The sequence below is a fragment of the Lepisma saccharinum genome, chromosome 1 (genome assembly GCF_977018435.1).
Source record: "Lepisma saccharinum chromosome 1, izLepSacc3.1, whole genome shotgun sequence".
NCBI classification, from domain to species: Eukaryota; Metazoa; Arthropoda; class Insecta; order Zygentoma; family Lepismatidae; genus Lepisma; species Lepisma saccharinum.
This window is the reverse complement of record NC_139229.1, coordinates 162,452,187-162,475,228: the sequence shown is the minus strand read 5'-3', so window position 1 is coordinate 162,475,228 and position 23,042 is coordinate 162,452,187. Positions and strand designations below refer to the sequence as shown.

The window sequence follows — 23,042 nt, the reverse complement described above, 5'->3', positions numbered from 1 at the left end:
GGCTCAGTTGAACCATAGTGGAAGCAAGTGGGCCAGGTGTATAAATATTTTAAAGTGTCCCATGAAAATTAACTAATAGGAGCATATAATGATTTGACATTCAAAATTTTTGATCTGCCATGTCTAGTTACAGGCTAAAAATTGTATACATTTTACACACAAAATGAAACAGTTTTGGTTTGTTCATCTAGTTGTAAAAATGCCATGTTATTAAATTTACAGGGTGTACATAAAATAAAATAATATAGCAGTTGCAACATTTTTTTATTTCTTGTAGTGACAGGATATGAAAACAAATGGTACAATGGATGAAAGAAGAACTGTCCAAGTTTGTGCAACTTACATTACAAGTGCTCAATATGCGATCCATTTGTGACATGGCATACATCAGTCGGAAGTTCATTTTCTGCCACACTCGTATCAGCATGTCTGATGTGATGGATTGAATGGCAGAAACAATCAGTTTCTAAATTCAGGCAGCTCGATCGGTAGTGGTGGCATGGTCTTTCAAAAATTCCCAAAGGAAGAAATTGCACAGCTTTGCATTTGCTGAGACTGCGCTGAAAAGACGCTCTAACCCTTTCCACATTCTCCTGTGCTACATGGAGAAATCCTGAACTTTTGATTTTACAGATGCACCCTGTTGTCTGGAACTGCTTATACCATTGCCGGATGTTGTTGCTGGATGGGGGTATGTTCCGAATTGTAAACGGAATAATGCTGCACAGTAACCATCCAACCACACTTCGCAAACTCAAGCACACAGAATGCTTTCTTGCCTGCGGCAGTGAGGGAAATTACGTACAAGTTTGCAGGTATGATTGAAAAAATCTTTCCCAGTTCTTCTTTCATCCAATGCAACATTTGTCCTCATACCCTGTCGCTATGAGAAATAAAAAATTGTTGAAACTGTTATTTTATGTACACCCTGTACTTTTCCACCCATAAAGTCATTTGGAAGTGCTTACATGTTCAATTGTGCATTTAATTTGTAACTATAAAATTAAACATATTATACGAAACAATACAAAAATTAACTTTGGGTGACAAATGATTAAATCCTCTCTTCACTTACTACACAAGAACTGTTGAAGGTAATTAATGCTACTTATATATCAGAGTATATATTAATTGCCCAATTGCACGTCTAGTATTATTAGAAATAAATAGTTGGGATGGACCACTTATCCACAACAGTGGGGTCCCCATCACCATGAAATAATATTTCTTTTCCCCAATTTTATAAGGTTCAGTATTTGAAAAATATTATTTTCCAATACTGAACTTCTCAATTATGCTAGGAAAACCTGGTGTTGGTTTTATGTAATACTCAATCCACATCAAATTTGGTGGCCTACTTACCTTACCTCACCCTGTATAATTGGACACATGCAACAATTATTTCAATAGTATATATTCTTACTAAAAAAATCTCAATACAAGTTTGTATAATTTATTCATAAAATATATAAAATAAAAATTCTAACGAGAATAGACCTGGTCTTTATTTTGAATTTGCACACATATAGACAAGTATATAAATCATCAATAATAAAAGGTAAATGCACACATACTGACCTTTCCCATAAGGGCTGACATACAGCTGCTCACCAATACAGTATTCACCTGCATTAACAAGTACTCATTAGACATTATATTCAATGAAAAACTATGCATTAGATATTACATTCAATGAAAACACTATGCATAACTGATTTAAAATTTTCGGTAACACTTTACTATACCTGAGACAGATTTCTTCAAATTTACAGGAGAAAGTACTTACGCAAATCATTTTCTGTAGCGTTGTTGATGTTCGGGAATGTAATTTTGATTCATTTTTATGCGAATGCATGTGGTTTTGTACGAAAATCTACTTCCGACGCGCTATTGCTGCTGCCGCCATTTGCTTCCTGCATGAGAGCACAATACGCTCTCGTATTGTCCGTATATGCTAAATTGAACGAAAGGAGTGCTAATGGAACCAAACCTAACAGGCCTAACCTAACCTAGCAGGCATACTTCGACCCCGTGATGGTTCTTGGGGCTATCGTGAATTTTTGGGCTAACGTCAATGGTTTTTCTGGCTCAAGGAACGATCAACGGTAAGCTATCGCCATGTTGTGTGTGGAAATAAACAAGAACAGTTAGTACTCGTAAATGTAAGAAATATACATTACTTTCCTAACAAATTCAATTATTTCACCTAAATAAGTGTTCCGGAATGCAGAATAGTACGTTAGCAATGTAAAAAAGTGCGAAAGAAATGATTCCCAGGTGTCTCAGGTATAGTAAAGTAGTACCAAATTTTCTTCTAATTTATGGTTGTTGCTGGCAGGCAAACATTTTTTAATGTAACGTTTTGAGAGAACTTACATTTCCTTAATCAGGTATCTATTTGTAATTTGATTGGTGTTAGTTGTAAAAATTAGGAGAAAAAAATTTAATGCAAACAATGAGATAAATACCAAAAAGGTAAAAAGGTAAAGTGTTCCCCTGTGCTTAGCACCACGCCATGAAGGCGTATAGGGGGTGTGGGGGTAACGCCCCACACTTTCTTGATCCGGTCGTGAGTGGGGGTGATGTGATCAGCATCACGCCCCTGACCGCCTTTACCCCCCAGGGTTTCCCCCAGGTACCCATGTTATTCGACGCTGGGTAGGCGCCGGGGCCGCTTTCACCGTTAGAAAAGTTCCCGGATTTGAACCGGCCGGGGATCGAACCCGGGACCTTTAGCATGGTAGTCAGACGCGTTATGAATACCAAACCCATCCAATAAATATAAAGCCCCAATCCCACCACTCACTCACTCACTGACATAAGAGTTCTCCAGGAGGGAGGCCCTGGAGGCAAAAAATGGCTGATTACGACCCTTCACGAAATTGTCCCAAAAGACCGAGAAAATTAAAAAATCACTCACTTGGACCTTTTTAAGGGTGAAAATGTCCTTAGCAACCAGTTTCCTCTGGCATTTTTACCCCTCAAATTGTTTCATTCTATTTTCATTGTCAAGCTACATCATTTCTCACAGATTGATAAAACACAGATGAATAACTCCTGGTTAGAAAAGGTGCTTCAAACAAGAGTGACATCTACATAGGGAGATTTAGTCCAGATATAGATATTGGTACTCAAAATGAAAATATCGACATCGTGGTTGTTTTAACTATATGTTTAGAGGTATAATAAGAAACAATTCTTTAGAGTTTGCCGTGCTTGTTGTTGACCATGAAAACGGACGTTGCTAGGGAACTTACAGAAAGTTTATTTTCACCCCAAAAACTACTGTAAGTGAATTATGCTAAACTTTTCGAATTTCAAAATATGAGAGTCTGAAATTATTACAGAGGAGAGGTAGGAATTTGAGGGAAATGATGGAAAACAATTATTTTTCAATTACTTTAAAAATATGAAAATGACAAAATACATAAAATATTGCTTTTTCCAATTTAGTGTCACTGTTGAATTATTTTACATAAAACATCGAACTTTTTGAAACAAATATTATTTACCCAGTTATTATTAAGAAACAGACAATAATATTTTGATTATTTGTAACATATTAGAGCCCATACACACATAATGTTACGTTCAAAACTTTCCAAATAAGCAAACCATGTCGAAAGTGGGCAAGTCCAATATATAAAAAGCCCCAATCCCACCACTCACTGACATAAATGCTCTCCATGAAGGAAGTCCCGCAGGCAAAAAATGCTTCATTACGACCCTCCACTGAAATTGTCCCAAAAGGCCCAGACAATTAAAAAAATTACTCACTAAAACCTTTTCTAAGGGTGAAAATGCCCCTTTTCATGTCCTTAAATGTCCGTTTCCATGGGCACTTTTTGCAGCACACATTGCTTCCTTCATTCTTCATTTTCTAGCTACATTATTTCTCGCAGATCAATGGCCCACAGATGAATCAACTCGTGTTTACAAAAGGTGCTTTAAAGAAAAGTGACATCTAAATAAGGAGATTCAAACATATACATACAAAGTTTTAGCAGAAAATATTTGAGCTCTGCTACTGTTTATGGCTCTTTGAAAATGCTAGTTTTTCATTTATTCAAAATTTGAGCCCCTGTATCTATGGTGGGGAGCCTAGTAGAAATTTGATATTTACAGCACAAAGAGTACTCTGAGAGGTAACTGTGAAAAGAAATTGAGATTGATATTCCATGGATAACAGGGGGAATTGGGGCAAAAAGTAAATTTATGTTGTTGATTACAAATAAATATTTCCTGTTTATGAACTCTCATGAAACTAAAATCATTGTATTCATTAATCACATCATGCAAATGGCATGGTAAGTCTGTTAGTAGCTATTATGAATGAAAAGATGTGTAAGGCAGAGGTTTTTCTGAACAGGTTAAGACATGCAAGTAGAGACCATTAGTGGAAAGGTGCAACTACTCCAGTTCATTAAAATAGAATAGAATAGAATCACCTTTATTGAGTGTTTTAGCCTCACGGGATCTGAATTGTTCCTAGTGCAGTGAATTTCTGAATTAATGTTTTTGGCGGGACTAGCAAAAAAATGTTACGGTTTCAGGTAAACGTGAAAACTGATACCTGACTTTTCACAAGATATCTTTGTGATTTTGTAAACACAAAACCCCAAATGGAATTTTTTTAGCATGCCCCTAGACTTGCATCATCATTCAAAATGCCAATGTTACATACTGTAGCTTGGAAAGAAAGCGACACCTGCATCTATCTTTTATCCAGAAAATCCATGTGAAAATAAACAAAATTCCTTTTCTCTTGGAAATATGACATTACTTGCATAAAAATATATTTATGAGAGAGAAAGGTCGCTAGCATGGGAGAGAGCGAATGAAGGCTTCACCATTGGGAGATTTTTAATCTTCCCACTAATGGTATTCCAGTTGTATGTCTTAACCTGTTCAGACGAACCTATGTCTTACACATCTTTCCATTCATAATAGCTACTAACAGATTTATTATGCCATTTGCATAATGTGATTAATAAATACAATAATTTTAGTTGTGTGAGAGTTCATTAAAAGGGTATATCTATTTGTAACGAACAACACAAATTTACTTCTTTGCCCCAATTCCCCCTGTTATCCATGGAATATCAATCTCAATTTCTTTTCACAGTTACCTCTCATAGAGTACTCTTTGTACTGTAAATATCAAATTTCTATTAGGTCCCCCACCAGATATAAAGGCTCAAATTTTGAATAAATGAAAAACTATAATTTTCAAAGAGCCATAACTAAGAGAGGAAACCAGTAGCAGAGCTCAAATATTTTCTGCTAAAACTTTGTGTGTATAGGTTTCCTCTAAAAAAAAATTACAGCCCTGATGTAACATTACTTCCCTAATAAAGAAAACCCTAAACTTTGATATTTCTTCAAAATTTAACATCAGTTTTGGCCTTAAAGTTCTGCCACTTTCATTTGAGATTATGAAAAAGGTAGAGGACATAAAATAAAGCTTGAAATGTACTGAAAACAATGTTTTTAAATACAGATTTCTATCATTTTTCTTAGCTGTTATATCATAATTATCGCAAGTGTCTACAAAGGCCAAAAATACCGGAAGTCATGAAATAAAAAATGGGCATCATTTTTAAACAAAGTCAAGTTTTAGAAAAATAATGCTTGCTTTGAACTACCCTTGCATAGGGATTAGAACAACAAAAATATGAACATTTTTAAAAATGGTCAAGCTGCCAGTGATGGGCCATCGCTATTAACTGACCCATATGCATTCTAGACAAAAACTCTGGTCTTAGTGCAATATCTGTGAGCCAAAAGTGGATAAACATCACAGTAATGCTTCTCCCACGTATTCAACATTTCTAATAATAATATGTATATTCATATTAGTGGTAATTTGTGAGTTTTTGGCAGGGGAGTAATGAGACTCATGGGGGCCTCGGGTAAGACTACTTAAGTGGGGCCCCCAGTTACTGCAATTATAGTGGCTCTATCTATGAATACAAAAATGTGTAATTCTAGCATATGCAATCCGCTTTATTTTATTATGATTAAAGATGTTTTTCACAAACTCTAGAGACAAATGGTACAAAATAATTAATATAACAGATACTGTGAATACATTCTTTACTCATTAACAAATTAAGCTTAACGATTACCTGGGTGAGACACCAGACCCTCTTGTGTAGGAACACTGATGGAAATTTATTCCCAATATAACCCCCCAGGGAATCGAAATGGGTCCCCCACATGGTAGGCTGAAGCCCTAACAACTGGACCATGCTGTTCGTTCCTTGTTCCATAATGAATTGCAATGCTTACATTGTAGATTAATTTATTATCATTTACGCAAAAGCATTTATTGTTAAACTTGATTTTCTTGGCTCAGTCATTTTCATTGTACTGAGTAAATAGGGGTTTATAATTTTAAATTTAGAAAACGATCAATCTGCCTTTGCTACTGTGAGAAGGAACAGTCGCCGGCAATAAAAATGGGACATCTAGATCCTGAAATACTGGCTTCCCTGCAATGCGTTATGTATGTTGCCTAACTCTATGGTGGTAGAAGAACTTCCTATTAAAAAGTTGATATTGAAACTGTAGAATTGGGCAACACATATTATGCATTACAGGGAAGCCAGTATTTCAGGATCTAGGTGTTCCATTTCTATTGCCAGCGACTGTACATGAAACAAGCTATGAACACATCAATATAATTGGAAATCAATAAACTATGTTGTATCGCAAGGAGATGCGAAAGATCTTTCCCATTATTCATGTCCTTTATCTTGAGTTTGAAAGAACTTCTCATAATAGGCTGTATGTGACCGAAATAAAGGTTTGAAAATATTTTTTGCAACTATTTTAGGTTCTTTCCAAAGCTCAGTGTCTGTAGATCTTGACAAAAGAAGGTTGTAGCACTTTCTATGTGTCTATATCTGCTTTCATGCCATTAAAATGATTGTCCAGCTGTGAGCAAGTTGCCTCTCTCTTCGGGTAAAATACTGATACGCTGAACCACCTCTCTCGGTTGTCAATTCCTTGTCAGAGAATTAACTTGAAATCCTCCTAAAAGGTAAAGGTAAAGTGTTCCCCTGTGCATAGCACCACGCCATGAAGGCGTATAGGGGGTGTGGGGGTAACGCCCCACACTTTCTTGATCCGGTCGTGAGTGGGGGTGATGTGATCAGCATCACGCCCCTGACCGCCTTTACCCCCCAGGGTTTCCCCCAGGTACCCATGTTATTCGACGCTGGGTAGGCGCCGGGGCCGCTTCCACCGTTAGAAAAGTTCCCGGATTTGAACCGGCCGGGGATCGAACCCGGGACCTTGAGCATGGTAGTCAGACGCGTTACCGACTGAGCCACCGCGGCCTACTTGGCACATATTTTCATGATTTCAAAAAATAATTCAAATACACCCAAACTCAGTTATTTCTGAGAGATCGTTCTTCACGAGATCATATGCAGCCATACAATGAGAGTCTGCTTGAAATAACTTGGAAGTCATATTAATCTGGTCTAAGATTTTACATTGAAGAGTCAATAATAAAATGAAACTGAAATAATAGATTTTTCCACTTAAGGCTAATAGCCCTAATTATTTCATTTGGCTTCCTACTTGTAAATATTATATGAGAAACAAACTTTCAAACCATCAAAAAGCCTCTCTAAGAGCATACACAATTTCTTATCTTCCTGTCAGTCGTGTTCGATTAAGAGTTTTGAGAATTGGATTCGGCTTATTTCTTGTTCATTTCACTCTTGCCATTGCAGAATACTGTTACCCAAAAAATCATAGATATTCTGAACTGTTACAGAAAAAGTTCTCCTTTCCGGTAAACTTCTACAGCATTAAGAACCAAATTTAAATAATGACTAACGCAATTTTGAGGTGCAAGTTGTTGGGTTCCTTTCTTTACGTACACCAATTTCCCGGCCAGCGTTGCTATCCTTACTTACGTTAAAACATCCATAATTTTACCCCCCCCTGGAATTCTTTGCTTAGCATAGTGGAAAATCGTGGCATAATTACTGCAACTAGACAAAACCACCAGCTTCTGCCATCAGCGGGTCAGTCTAACAACAACATAAGTCAGTAAAATCCATTATAGTTTACCAGCCTTTCCATGCCCATTTACCTCAGGGGCCCCATTGTCCCAGCCTACTTACGCCCCTGGTTTTAGGGTCATTTTAAAAAAAAATATAACTGTGTGCCAGTGGAAACAATGGTTCATACATTGAATACTGAAACTTGTGATCTATTGATTATCCTGTGTATCAATTTTCATTGTGGTAAACCCTTGGCCTCCCTATCAAACAATTACCTGAAGTGGAGTGTTCTTCATCACAACATATTACTTTATTTGAAGATTTTTTTCTTCTATCTGAGCATGTAATAATGGTAACACCCGTATTTTCTATTTGGACTGTCCTCCTCCTTTCCAACAATACTTCAATCGTAATAATATTACTCATAGTTTCCAAGATATGGCATATTTTGTGTCATGTGGTGTGTTCGTTCATCCAGCCAAGTTATGAAAATATTCAAATTTTCAAAAAAATGTAACAACATATTTGCTGGAAAAGTCTAATATTACATATTTGTCATATTGGACCAAGTATCTATCAGTAAATAAAAATTCAAGCAAATCCATGACTATGAAGCAACCTGGTCTGGGTGATTTCACGTGGAATGATCCTTCAACAATTTTGTAACACATTAATATGTTTCAACAATTGTTTAAGCAGCTCGGTGCTCACCCAGCCTCAAATCAATGGGTAACCCTGGGGTAAAGGCAGCCGGAGCATGGTGCTGATCACATCACCTCCATAATGGCCAAGTTCGAGAATGTGTGGAGCCCTATTCCCACATCCCCTAAATCTAGCTTCATGGCACGGTACTATATGCAAGGGGAACTTTACCTTACTATTTTGTAATCTCTTCACATATATGTAAACATACACCCACCACAAAATGACTTCGGACCTCATAACAAAAGCACAAAAAATGCATACATTAGTACGGAGTCATCAGAGGCATCTCCTGGCACATGTGTCAATTGTGGGAAAAAGGACAACTTGCTCTGTGACGACATTAATGAGAATTTCTACATTCTAAGTTCTTCATGTAGGAGAAGTATTTATTTTACATGAGAGCGCTCAACTAAGATTATATTATATATCTTGGATCTGAAGTGACGCATGCGTCAATTGCGGAAAAAGAATTATTACTTTCTTTCACTTCAGATCCAAGAAATGTAATATAAGCTTAGTTGAGCGCTCTGGTGTAAAATAATACTTCTCCTATATGAAGAAATTACAATGTAGAAATGCTCATTAATGTCATCGCAGAGCAAGCTGTCCTTTTTCCCACAATTGACGCATGCGTTCAGAAACCGCCTCTGGGAGTCATGTTGCCTTTACTTTTGAGAACCATTTGGATGCGCTTGGCATGGAATCACTAAGACTTCGGAAGTAATTTAAGTCCATGTCAATGAACCACATTTTCTTCAGTTCTGTTTGGAGGGTCTGTAGGTTCTGAATCATCTTCTTTTCCAGGAATTGCTTCATACCATGCCAACAATTTTCAATTGGGTTGAGATCGGGGCTATTCCCAGACCACATCTTTATCTGTTGTTCCTCAAGCCATTTTTTTACCTCCTTAGCTGTGTAACAAGGAGCGTTATCATGCATGAAAACATCACACTCGTCGATATGAAGCATATCCACTAAATGGTCCTTAAGAACGTTGATATATCGGTATGCGTTCATCGTCACATTTTACGGTAAGAAATATAAAGCTGCCCTATCCTTTTCACCTGAAAAACACCACCACACCATTACAGACTGGGAGTGCCTAACGGTCGAACCGTATACTTTGGGTTGTATCGATCTGAAGATGATGAGCGTCGAACCTTAGAGGCTCCCATGGAATGAGCTTTCATCGGAAAACATAACTTTCCTCCACTGTGCTGGTGTCCAGTGTGCATATTTCTTTGCAAAAGCAAAATGGTCTTTCATCATGCGGGTGGTGAGTAGTGGCTTCTTAGCAGCAGTACTACATGGCAAATCCAAGTCTTTCTGTAAACGGTGCTGGATCGTGCGAACACTAACGTTTTCCAGCAGACTTGGGTGAATTTCTTGAACTTCTGATGCTGTCAGTCGAGGGTTTCTCTCTATTTCTCTCATTAGGAGAGCATCTGTAGATGTGGTTGTTTTTCTTTGCCTCCCACCACCGAATTTGTGCTTTGGAATGACAGTGAGGCAGTCCTCTGGCAGCTACCAGTATCTTCATTATGGTTGATTTTGTACAACCTGTTTGTTTACATATCATCCTTATCGGGACGTTTTCACTTCGTTATGCAATAATGCTGGCTTTTTCCACACTACTACAGTACTTTCCCGGCATATCACAAATATACCTGTACAGTAGTCAAATACTCAACACAAATACAGTAGGAAAATATCCAACACAAAGTGCACCACACGAAAACACAGCAATTTATCACACACACCACAGCAGAAAGTCACCTATCCTGTGTCAACTAACAATACAAAATGAAATGAACTTGCATATCAGCAGTAATACACTGTTGCCAGACATGTTCATGCAGAAACAATTCCATGTCGAAATAAAACAATACTAGATACAAGGCTATAAAGTGATAGACCGCTTACTACGGCAAATTTCACATGAGGTCCGAAGTAATTTTGCAGCAGGTGTATTATTGGATCTGGTCCCTTCCTCAAAGAAATCCTGGGTACAGGCCTGTTGGTTGCTAAGAGTTAATTGAGATGAGAACTTGAATAGCTACAGAAACTATTTTTAAAAATTTGCAGAACCTTTCTTTTTTGACCAAAAAGAAGTAACTATACAATTTATATGCAAAATAAAACAAAATATGCATTTATGATCCAAATTGCCAAAATATGCAACATAAATAAACGATTCATTCGATTTTAAAGAAACTGCATTTTCCAATGTATTGCTCATACAGGTATGAATGTTACATGAAAATAGCTATAAACTCACCAAGTTTTCCTCACACTATAAACGTTCAACCCATACATTTTGTAGCAATCCCCTGTCAATGGTCATCATAGAAGCATAGATACGTTTCCTGAGCCTTCCCTGGTTCTTTTCTATACTCTCTTCTGAATGCAGGCTGCACTGCAATAACAGATGAACATCTCGCACATTCCAACACACAAAATCCCTTTTCTCGGTTTGTCATCATTTTGTACAGGCACTGTACTCGGGCTGCCAACTGGTGTGGCATGATGCAAACTTGGTGAGTTTACAGTTATTTTCATGTATCATTCATATCCATATGTGCAATACTAAGGAAAATACAGTGTTTTGAAAATGAATGAATCATTTATAGTAGCCCTGTATATTACACTTTTGTCAAAATGCACAAGGAAAAAAATCTTGAATTATGCCTTTTCATTAAAAGCGTGCATTTGCATATCAATTCTGCCTTCATAGGCAATACATGTGGTAAACATTTTAGGTAAACAATAACAAAAAAAAAAAAACATTATGCAGGCATCTGGCAGAATTTCTTCATAACACTACACAAAAGTGTGAACTGCTTCTCTGCTTCAATGTGGTTAATTCTTACTGCCCAATACTTGTAGAAATCCATACAAAAACTCTGATGTTACATTTGACTTCATTTTGGTTCTAGGAGGAAAACTGTCATACATACATTACTGATTGCAGAATAAAAACTCAAACTTACCAGACAAAATAGCATCATTTGTGTGTAAGACCACATCCTGCAAAAGAGAAGAGAACATTTACATCAATAATATATAAATATTGGACGTTTCTATTTAACTCTGCACATACAGTTCAAAATTATTTTAAAGTTTATTATATTACTAATTTATGAATTTTTCAGCATTATTTGATTATGCACTTCTTGTTCTCTTTGTACTACTGGCCTGTTCTTTTGAAAACAACAAAGCACTTTAATATTTCACCTTTATCTATAACTGATTGTTGTAGGACTTATGCTTCAGAAGGAATGAGGATGAAAAAAGGCTTCACTTCCCTATTAAATAATATACTGAGTCCCAAAGACAATGGACTCATAATTGTTTATTGTTAATTAGAACTGTTCGTAGCTTGAAGGAAAGCAGTAAGCTCAACTTTATCATTATATGGTGCCCGAAACTAACTCCTGGGAGTTGCCTTAGATTGTCTTGGTGAAAAAAAAAAAGGAAGGAAAAAAAGTAACAGGCATTGTGTTGTGTAGTTGTTGGCAATGTTTATGTAAACATTTATCATTGTGTTGTAACTTTGGTCAGTGTGTGTCCGCAGCATGGTTCCCACAAAAGGACTTCACACCCAAAGTGGGGTGGGGGGAAATATTGGATTGTTGTGGCAGATTGTTGAAAGCAGATGGAGTGATAGAATGTTTGGGTTGCAAACAATGGCTGCATAAAGACTGTATAGGAATGAGTGAGGAAGAGTATAAATGACAAGAAACTGACATTGGTAAAGACTTTTTCCTGTGAAGGATGCAGGAATCGAGTTGAGAAATAACCTGCCGTTGGAGTGAAAATAACAGAAAAAGAACAGGGTGTTTCGAAAGAAAGTGACAAAAATGTATCTCACGTTGACGTTGGTCAGGGAAAGGAAAATGATGTCTTGAATTCAATTTTGTCATTTATGGAACAGAGTAGGCTAGCGCATGAGAACTTATGCCTAAAATGGGAAGAAAAAAAGGAACAAGATAAGCTGAAATGGGAGAGATTTTACGAAAAATGGAACAAGATAGAGAGCAAGATAGGTTAGAACGGAGACAGAAAGAGGAAAAAGATAGGCTCGTGCAGGAAGACTTATACAGAAAATTCGAGCAGAAGCAGGAACAGAATAAAATGGAAGGAAATAATAAATGCTTCCATGTAAAAAATAAATGACAAGATGGAGGAAAGACTGGGCATTTTGGAGGTGGAAGTCAGTAGGATAGAAAAAATGGAGGACAGGATAATAATGCATCATGTCACGGCGTAATAGATGAAGTGAAAGATGATTGTAATGAGGTCCGTGAGAACAACGAAAAGATAGAAGATAATTCTGATCAAATACAAGTGGTTATAGAAAATGAACAAAAAGAGACAGTTTGGAAAGTACAGTCTCTAGAGGAACGATTGTGCGTGTTGGGAATGAAAAGTTGATGAGTCACTCGGAATACAGCAATCTCATGCAGTGATAAGTAAAGAAGAAAGTTTTCAAGGAAAATCTGAGAAAAATGATGTTACCTAAACTTAAACAATGCAAAACTTTAGACAAGATAATACCGAAGAGAAGTAAAATGAGGCTTAGATGTATTTCAGTAAAGAAAAAGAAGAAAGTTGAGAAAGTGTCAGTAAAAATTAACCCATCCACATACCTTGTCGTCGAATCGACGGCCTGTCTGGATGTTTGCTAGCCATACCTACTCGTCAAATTGACAGGTTCCCGATTTTCATAACGTAGTTTCTTTTTCTGTCAATAGATGGCAGAGGTTGTATGGTCTATCGAATCTATGACGTGTATGTTTGTGGCGCTAAGTTTTTCATACCATTTCAGGCATGTTTTGTTCAGTTTTCTCATGTAAACAAACCTTCATTTGTTATGTCTTGCAAACATGCCACGTAAGAATGTTGTAGAAAATTCTGTGATTGAAAAGTTGCTTTTCGATAGCGATGAAGAGAAAAATGTGGATTTTGGAAGTGGAGATGAACACAGCGGTTCATTTTGTGTTAGTGAAAGTAAGGAAAAGGTGGCTGTGGCAGGAAAAAAAGTGAAAGGTTGAGGAATGAAAATTGACAATTGTGTGTGATCAAAACTATTAGGGGAGTTTCTATTTATATTTCAAACTGTGGATGGAGCCACCTGAGGAGGTAAACAAGGAATGTGTCATTCAGTGAGAGTGTAATGCTTTGGGAAGCAATATGTTCAGACGGAGTGGGAAGAATGAAAATTTGCACAGGAACAATCTATGGAGCAGCGTACTGTGAAATACTTAAAAATCAGGTTTTGAATACAGCCAGGGACCATTTCAGTGGTACAATCCTTGGGCCATTCATATTTCAAGATGACAATGCCAGTTGTCACCGAAGTAGGATTGTCAATCAGTGTATCTCAGATCTGGGTATTCAGAAGTTAGGGTGGCCTTGCAATTCACTCAATATGAATCCCATTTTGTGGTTGATTATGACTTCAAAACTTAATAAATATTGCTGTACTAGTCAAATAGAGTTAATGGAGAAAATTGTTCATGTTTGGCACCATGAAATTGAACACAGTACTTGTCAAAAACTTGTAGAGTCAATGCCAAAAAGAGTTCAAGCTCTTAAAAAGGCTCGAGGTGGACACACAAAGTACTAAGGCATGGCTGACTTCCATCTGATATGTTATAAAACTTAGTGTATAAAAAGATGTTTCAATTTAATAATAAAATAACAATAAAATACTGTCCTTGTTTTCATTCTCATGTGCTTTCAATAAAACCTTTGGGTGGGGATATTTTTTTGGATCAAACTGTATATACAGGGTGGCCCTATAAAAGGTAATCGAACACATAAGGTAACCGAAACTTATACTACCGTACTGTATTCCTGTTGGCTGATGTCAAACGTTATTAAAAGAATAAATTGACTTCAATGATGTTTTTGTCTTTGCAGAACTGAAGAATGCCACAGTACACCGTAGAGGAAAGCATTTGGGCCGTTGGACATTATTTTCGCAGCTATGGTGCTGGAAGAAACGACGGACCTTCACTGAAAATTGTTTGCGAGAGTTTCCAAGAAGTGTTTCGAAAATTACCACCACTGAAAAAACTATTCTGCAATGGGTGGATATGTTCAGGAAAACTGGTGCAGTGCTTAATTGTAACAAAGAGAGGTCCAGGAGACCCAGAATCTTGAGAACCAATGACAATACTGGTTGCGTTCTGGAAAAAGTCTTACGTTCTCCCAGGAAAAGTGAACGCCGCATATCAAATGAACTTGGTATAGCACGGAACACTGTTCAATGAATAATTGACATTAACTAATGTGGTACAATGTATTGGAGTACATAACGTTATACCCAGGACATTTTGAACTGTACATATATTCTTGTTCTAGATCTGTGTATATTGCATGATCTAGGGCTCACGTACATTAAACCATAAAGGTCTCCACAATAATATTTCCTTCCGAAAATAGACCGAACTGTTATAATAATTTATTTTTATTATTATTATAACTACTATTTGTCACAACACAATTTACAGCAGACTAATACAAAATAAAAATAATAAAGATGTACATTTAATTTTACTGATAATCATGCACACACATATCAAAAACATTCATACATATTTTGTCTATGTAATGTATTCTACATATAATTACTAGAAAGTATAATAATATCATAGCTAATGTTGAATATCAGGAAAATGACAACAAATAAATAACTCTCTTATACAAGTGATGCTATCTAGAAATGTATTGCAATGGGCAGATATACAATACGTCGTTCTTACGAAAAAAATTACAATAACTTTGAAACAGAGTTAGTATTTTCTTCCGAGGCAACATGTACAACTATTTTATGTGACAGAAACAAATACAGATACTTTTTTCTACTTCGAACATTTAGGGAGGTCTGCCAGGATAGCTGTAGGAGCTAGGAAAAATTTAGCACTACATGTGTGGGAATATTATTTTATTTGTTCTCTCGGGAATATCAAACTTTCCATGGCATAGAAAAACAGAACATGTTGAAGATTTGATCTGTCATCCTTAAAGTCGAAAGCTCCCATTTGATTAGCCGTAACTTGAAGTTTGTGCAATTCCCCCCACCCCCCAAAATTAAGGAATACATGGGATTCTGAAAATACTTATTCATTATATTATCAGAGTGATTTGTTCAGACAACATAGTGTCCAAGATAATAGTTATCTCAATTCTTTACATTGGGAATTTGGTCAAACCAGAAGTTCTTTTTCCACCTTGGAAATGACTGCTTGATTTTCCTTTTGTTTACCCAATAACATACCCTATACAGGTGATGCTGTCTAGAAATGTACTGTAATGGGCAGATATAGAATACAAGATTCTAATTAAAAAAATTCAAATAACTTCGAAATTAGTTATTATTTTCCAAATTACTAATATCACAAATAAAACTGTTTTATGTGACAGATACAAATAAAGATACTTCTTTTATCCCACGAAGATATGAACTTTCTGGCAACACAATATGGTAGTTTTGCACAGAAAACATCAAATAGCATCATCATAGCACCGTGCCATGAAGAAACATTTAGGGGATGTGGCAGTAGAGCTCCACACATTCTTGATCTCTACTATTTGCTGTGATCAACACCATGCTCCGGCTGCTTTTACCCCCCAGGTACCTATTTATTTGAGGGTGGCTGAGCCACAGAACTACTTTATGCAGGACAAGACCAGAAAAATTACGACCTTTGGTCACCAACCCTGAGAACTGAACCCAGGTCTACCATGTGGCAGACAGAAGCCCTACACTGCTCTTACCCATACATGTTCATACAATATATTTCAAAGACTTCATTGACAATTTTCACAAAATTGAAATGTGCACATCTTCTGCATAAGATCGTGATTACAATAGCGACTGCTAAACATTGTCCGCCTGTTTCTGTGAAATTACGCAACAAGATTTGCGTAGTATATTTACGACTAATCCTTAGATTTGTGATTTCGATACACCGAGATATATGACTGAAGTAAATTTAAAAAAAGAAAAAAACGATTAATATACCCTTTCTGCAACTCTCTGAATTGAGTAGCAAATAAAACGTTACGTGGAGTGAGGATACAAACGTAAATATTGTGAAAATGTTATACTCATTAAGTGGATCAAATAGGCTAAAGGCCAACTATCCTGTTCACATTGAAGGCAATGTACAATCAGCAGCAAATAATCGTAGACCAAATGACTCCTATCGTGTTCAATCGGCTTGTTTTACAGCAAATTGTAAAAGATCACCAATAAAGGAGAGGATTCTGTTTTCCTCAATATCAGAACAATTCCTTCCTTGCAGACAGGGCTAGCAACACACATGAAAACATCAATGGACAATTAGCCTACTATTACATTTGCCGCTGGCTACTAGTTGTGTGTTGCAAAATAAGACACTGAAATTTTGATTTGTATGTACCATGTAGGCAAATCGGGACTGGACCTAAAGGTTGAAATAGGATCAAAATCACAGTGTCATGTGCCTCCAGCAGGCATCGAACCTGAGCCAGGTCACTGTCAGGCTTAGCCAGTCCATTGTTCCTGAAGGAATCATCTGTTACGATGACGTACAAGCGGCTACAATCAAGTGCTTTCTATTTCTTTAAAAGCACAATATAAAAGACACGAAAAATTGTGAAAAAAATGTTGTGCATATATATCTTTGTGAGTAAGTGTCTGAATCTGGTTGTGCAATTATTACCTGGTACGAAGGAAATAATAATCATTGTATTTCATAGAACCCTGATAATTCTCCATAATTTCCATGATGGAAAATAAATTTTGCAGAATAGTGGTATGATTGAAAGTACAAAATTATTTAATGGAATTTAATTAAATTCATCTTCATTAACAGCAAAATAAATATACCATATGCAAAAACCAGTCTGTTTGTCGTCCTAAATCCAAGATTAATCCAAATAATTTGTTCAGACAATTTTAGAGAGTCCTTTATCAAAATAACACGGTTTGATTTCTCACCCCAGTACAATCATCCTTCTGAAGGCAGAGGTGTGCCAAATATTAATATGTATTGCACAGAAACGGAATATTGCGATGACGAGAAAAACAATTTCAATAAGAACATATGTTAGTTTTCAATTTGCAACAGTTCAACAATGGTAGATCAAATAAATATGGAACATAATGTAAATATGTATTTGTGCAATTTATGTTCTGTCCCAAAAACATTTTGTGACCAAATCGATGAAGAATTACATAATTATTATAGTAACTCCATGCCTTTCCTGTATTTTGCCCATAATTTTCCAGGCTTGTTAAAGTACGTTGCAGCCATATCACGCCGCAGACGTGAATCAAACCTAGGACCAGGGCATCATAAATAAATAAATAAGCTAGTCACATTATAAAAAGGGTCCCCAAATATTTAGACTTTATATGCAGCATATAACAAGAAACTACATATTATGTTTAGTGTATTATAAAGAAATTTGCTTAACTATCTCAAATCTACTCCCTCCTGTGTGCTTTTGTTTCTTTTCCCTATCTGCTTTCCAGAGGTTTCTGGCAAACCTTGATGCTCGCAAATCCCATCTTTATTACAGCGAGGACTTGCAACCCTCGTTTACTCTGGTGGACATTACTGGACCCTCTGAAAGGAACATGTTGTTCTCCTCAGGCCTCTTCTTGCCCCTCCCCCAACAACCCTCCATGGCAAGCTGCAGAGGGGGAGGGAGGTCTGTGCCACGATGGCTGAAGGAGATGGGGAGAAATTTAACATTAAGCTTATGGAAGAATTATTTTATTCGTTCTTTTGGGACAATAAAACTTCTGATTGCCTTCAAATATACAACAGGAAAAGGACACTTTGAAGTACTGAATGCTAGATGGAAAAATTGAAAACTCCACTTGATTAGCAGTAACTTGAAGTTTAAGTTGGTTCTTTTTTATCCTGCATAAGGAATACATGGGGTTCTGAAAATTCTTATTCATCATATTTTTGTAACATTGTGCTAGCTTTAAAATCAACTTGAAAAACCATTTCCACTTGCCACATGGGGAGAGATTCATGCTCTCTTGCATACTACACCCTTTTTTAATAGCAGTGTCCATTCCGACGATATTGAAATAAACAACTGGTATGTTGTTGTCCCTCATCACCTTAAGGGGAGGGAGTACAGCAGTCCCGATTCTCTGCCTGGCAGCCTCTTGAGTCAAACGACCTTGGGGTATTTTAAACTATTTCAGGGATATTGTTACAACTTCCCCCCTGCCGCCCCTACATCTAATGCCCCTGTTTTACACAAAGTATGAGAGCAGGGTCACAAAGACATGCATTGTGTTTCCAAAAGTGTCTTTTTGAGAATTTCAATTCTGTACAAATTCACCATACTTGTTGACAGGGGAGTGTATCAAGTCCTTCATGTAAACATCTATGTAAAGATGAGTTTCTATAAAAGCAAACATTTTAAAATGGAAGTAGTAAATTCATTCATTGATTGAGATCATTTTACTACGCTTTCCTGAAAATTTTGGCTAACTGCTCAGATAAGGATGAGCGATAATATGATAAAGTTTATGAGAGAATGGTAAGCCCAGCCCAGAATTCAAATTTGGGACCCCTGGAGCGGTAGCACGCGATGCTAACCACTCCACCACAGAGGGAGACTGAAGGGTGTAAGAATTCTACAAACACTACAGTGATGAATGCAACCGTCTCCATTACCATGGGCATGAATTAGAGCTTAAGGTAGGAGGGGGGAACACTTTGGGGGTGGGGAACATTATCTAGTTTTTCATCTATTACTTAACTAGTGTCAGGACTTTTCTGCTAATAAATCTTACATTTGCAAAAAAAACATGAAAAAATATTCATTAATAGTTTGCTCCCAGGAGGTTAACAAAAGTTGTAAATTTCAAGAAACATAAAAACTTGGGGTATGACTTAAGATGACCGGAACAGTCTCAGATTTTCTTCATATTTGACATACTTACTAATCGAGGCCTGCTAATGATAAATCTGAAGTTAAAATTTGTCGGAAACAAAAATAATTGCGAACCATTGATGTGTGGTTAGGTTAGTTTCGGTTAGGTTTGGCAAACATAGTTAAAATTTGGTGTTGTCGTAGTATCAGGAATATAAATATTTCCTTGTGAAACAAAAAATTTCGCGAAAATAGACTGTTTCCATTCCGAAAACTAATGCCTTATTTTCGCTTATTTTACAATCTACACGTTTCCAACAACTTTTAACTTCAGATTCATTATTAGGAGGCCTCAACTAGCAAGTACGCCAAATATGAAGAAAATCGGAGAGGGGTCCGGTTGTTCCAAATTTGGTTACAACTTACACCTATGCCAATGCCCACATTCCCATTTTTGTCGTCATACACAAATGGGGCCTACGTGGGGGAGGAGGGTATTCCTTATCAGTGCTCAGTGACAACTTGCTTTATTTCATTTTCTTGTGTTTTCTTTCTCTTTCACATGAGGCAAGGTACAGGGGACAAAACCCCAAAAAGGCACAAGTTTCTACCACATGTAATTATCAGTAGCACACTCGAAAGTCTATAAAAAGTTTCAATTATTCAAGATAAAACACCTGCATGGAGAAGGAAATTGCACAAGGTCACTTGACCTTGCAGGTGGCCCTCCAGGGAACACACTAAGAAAGCTGCCCACCCTCCCCTTTGTCTAAGAAAGCTGCAAAGAGAAAGAGAGCACATTAACAAAAATAATTAACCTTCCTTTGTACCCTGGACTTGACAAACACCAACAAAAAACAAGGTTACAGTTTCTTTCTAACTCTGACCCAACAATGCCAAATTCTAGGAAGGGGGATCAGCGGACTGTTACAACAACTGCCCCTCCACCCGATACTAACTCTGCTCAGCTGTGATTGCAAAATAAATAATAAAAAAAAATAAAAAATCATTTTTGGGGCGACATACGAGTTGTTCTTTTGGGAGCGTTTACCTTTCTTGTGGGAAGTCACGGTTTGAACTTTGTTTGGCTGTGTTCCTTGATGATTATTCGGTATGATTTGCATATAGAAATGGCGAAATGATGTGCAATTATTATAGATACACTATTATGGTAGCCATATTTGATGTGAACAACTGAAGATTAGTATTCCTTACGCTGTCTACAGCAATGCAACATTTTTATTTGTCACTTGGAGATCATTGGTATTAGATGGAGACCATTGATCGTGGAAGAATGGAGGAGGGAAGGAATGAAAAGATCGTTAATGTGGTGCAATTATTTACAGTGATGATTAGGATATGGAGGGGGAAGAGGTTGTGGAATGCTGCTTCGAATAGAGGTAAGTTTGGCAATGGTGTGGTTCCTAGTGTGTTATGCTGAAAGTTATACCAGTTGCATGGAGTATTCATTTGTATGTGAGAAAATGGCATGTTGCATAGTGTCGATTGTATGTTTGTTGAACGAATCATTGACGGTAAGGATAGGTTACGTTAATTTTCAGTAATGGAAATATCCCCAATTTGTTTCAAATTCGGTATACTTACTACTTTTGGTATCATAATCATGAATATGGAGTTGAAATTTGGGTGTAGATTGTATGTTTGTTCAACGAATCATTGACGGTAAGGATAGGTAACATTAATTTTCAATAACAGAAATATCTCCAATTTGTTTCAAATTCGGTATACTTACTAACTTCGATGACGTAACCCCCGGTCAGCGTATCCAACGACGCAATTGTTTTCCCAGAACATGACAATTTTAACTATGTTTGCTTAACCTAACTTTGCCGTGAATGGTTCGTGGGGCTATGTGTGCATGGTGGTTCGTGGTGTTTTGGAACCCGGAAAAAAACTGGGTAAGAATTTACAATATAGAGAAAGTCTCCAAATTCGTTAATTTTCGGTATACTAACTAATTTTGGCCTCCTAATCACGAATCTGTTGTAAAAAACTGGGGGTCACGTCTGGAAATTGTACATTTTGATGAAAAATTGTTTGTTAGCGCCAAAAACCATCCACGGGTAGCCCCAAAAAACATCCACGGGTAGCACCACAAACCATTGACGTTAGGCCCAAAAACCATCCACGGGTAGCCCCACAAACCATTGACGTTAGCCCCAAAAACCATCCACGGGTAGCCCCACGAACCATTCTCACGAGGTTAGGTTAGGCCTGTTAGGTTAACTTCCATTAGCACTCATTTCACCCCTAAATTCATCGAAAAAATAGGGATCTTACTAGAATTGAACATCATAAATCATTTTCTTGTAAAACAACGGCATGGTTGGACACAATGACAGGAGATTACATTTTTGTTCGTAAAACTATGCATATACACCTATATATAAAAAAAATTCAATCGGCTGTTTTTCAAATTTTCAGACGTGACCCCCGGCTTTCTTCAACATATTCATGATTAGGAGGTCAAAATTAGTTAGTATACCGAAAATTAACAAAATTGGAGACTTTCTCTATATTGTAAATTCGCTCCAAAAACTGTAACAAGAAAGTAGGAATTTTTCCGTTAAGATGGTTTGAAACACTGCACACCCACACATGATACACTAGTCAAGATTTCTCCACTATATTGCGTGTAACAGAAGAGAAAAAACAACGAACAATAAATACTCCTAATGTGAGAAATTACAATTATTTCAGTGGAAAAAAAGCAAAATCCCACCTTAAATAATGTTTTGCAATGCATAATAGGTAAGTACGAATGTAAAAAAAAAAGACGAAATGGACGAGTGAAATAAATAGTGTCGTGTGGAAGACTAAAATCTGCAAGTACAAAAAAAGATGACTTCTCCATTATGTAAGGGCTAGTCACCGGCCACAATTTTCTGCCTTTTAAGACCTGCCTTGCCTGTCATGTCATATTTTAGCACAATGACGTTTCAAGCACTCGCAAGGAAACTTTAAATAGGCTGCGATAAGTGTAGCTATACAGTAGATATTAGATCAGAAACTACTAAGGTGTTGCGTAATACATGGCTCAACTCATACTACTACTAAGTAAAATGCTTTTTACTAATGACAGGCCAGTTTTGAGCGTACGTACATAAATACAGTTTTATTATTAGTTACATAAGGCAAAAAATACCTTCTCATCTTTCTCAACGGAATGACTCACGAACTTCCAGTTCCAGGAATGATGTGTGACTCACACATGGACGCCTGACAGACACAAACAAAGAACCACAGATTCAAATTCAAGAAATCTCATCTCACTTGTACTACAGCTTACAAAATCGAGTTCAATCACGACACAGATTATATCACACGTACAGATTTCTTCTGGGCCGAGTCTGCGCCACGCACGTGTCAGCAGTAAGAATAAGCGTCAAATTTGCTCCT

The 23,042-nt window shown here is 36.9% G+C and overlaps 1 protein-coding gene across 2 annotated transcripts in view; it reads right to left on the bottom strand.

Moving 5' to 3' along the window:
• The window catches only part of LOC146003364 (uncharacterized), an 88,208-nt gene extending 65,334 nt beyond the window's left edge, over window positions 1-22,874 (bottom strand). Inside the window, exons 1-3 of one of the 2 annotated variants that reach the window (XM_083141645.1) lie at window positions 22,789-22,874; window positions 11,717-11,753; window positions 1,579-1,626 (exon numbers count right to left, since the gene is read on the bottom strand). In XM_083141645.1, the coding sequence (XP_082997771.1) occupies window positions 1,579-1,626; window positions 11,717-11,753; window positions 22,789-22,796 (93 nt within the window). In that variant the 5' untranslated portion in view covers window positions 22,797-22,874. Of the gene's footprint in view, window positions 1-1,578; window positions 1,627-11,716; window positions 11,754-21,375; window positions 21,402-22,788 lie in introns of those variants that run through there. The other variant, XM_083141651.1, reaches the window with a different exon arrangement.
• Window positions 22,875-23,042: the final 168 nt, after the last annotated feature.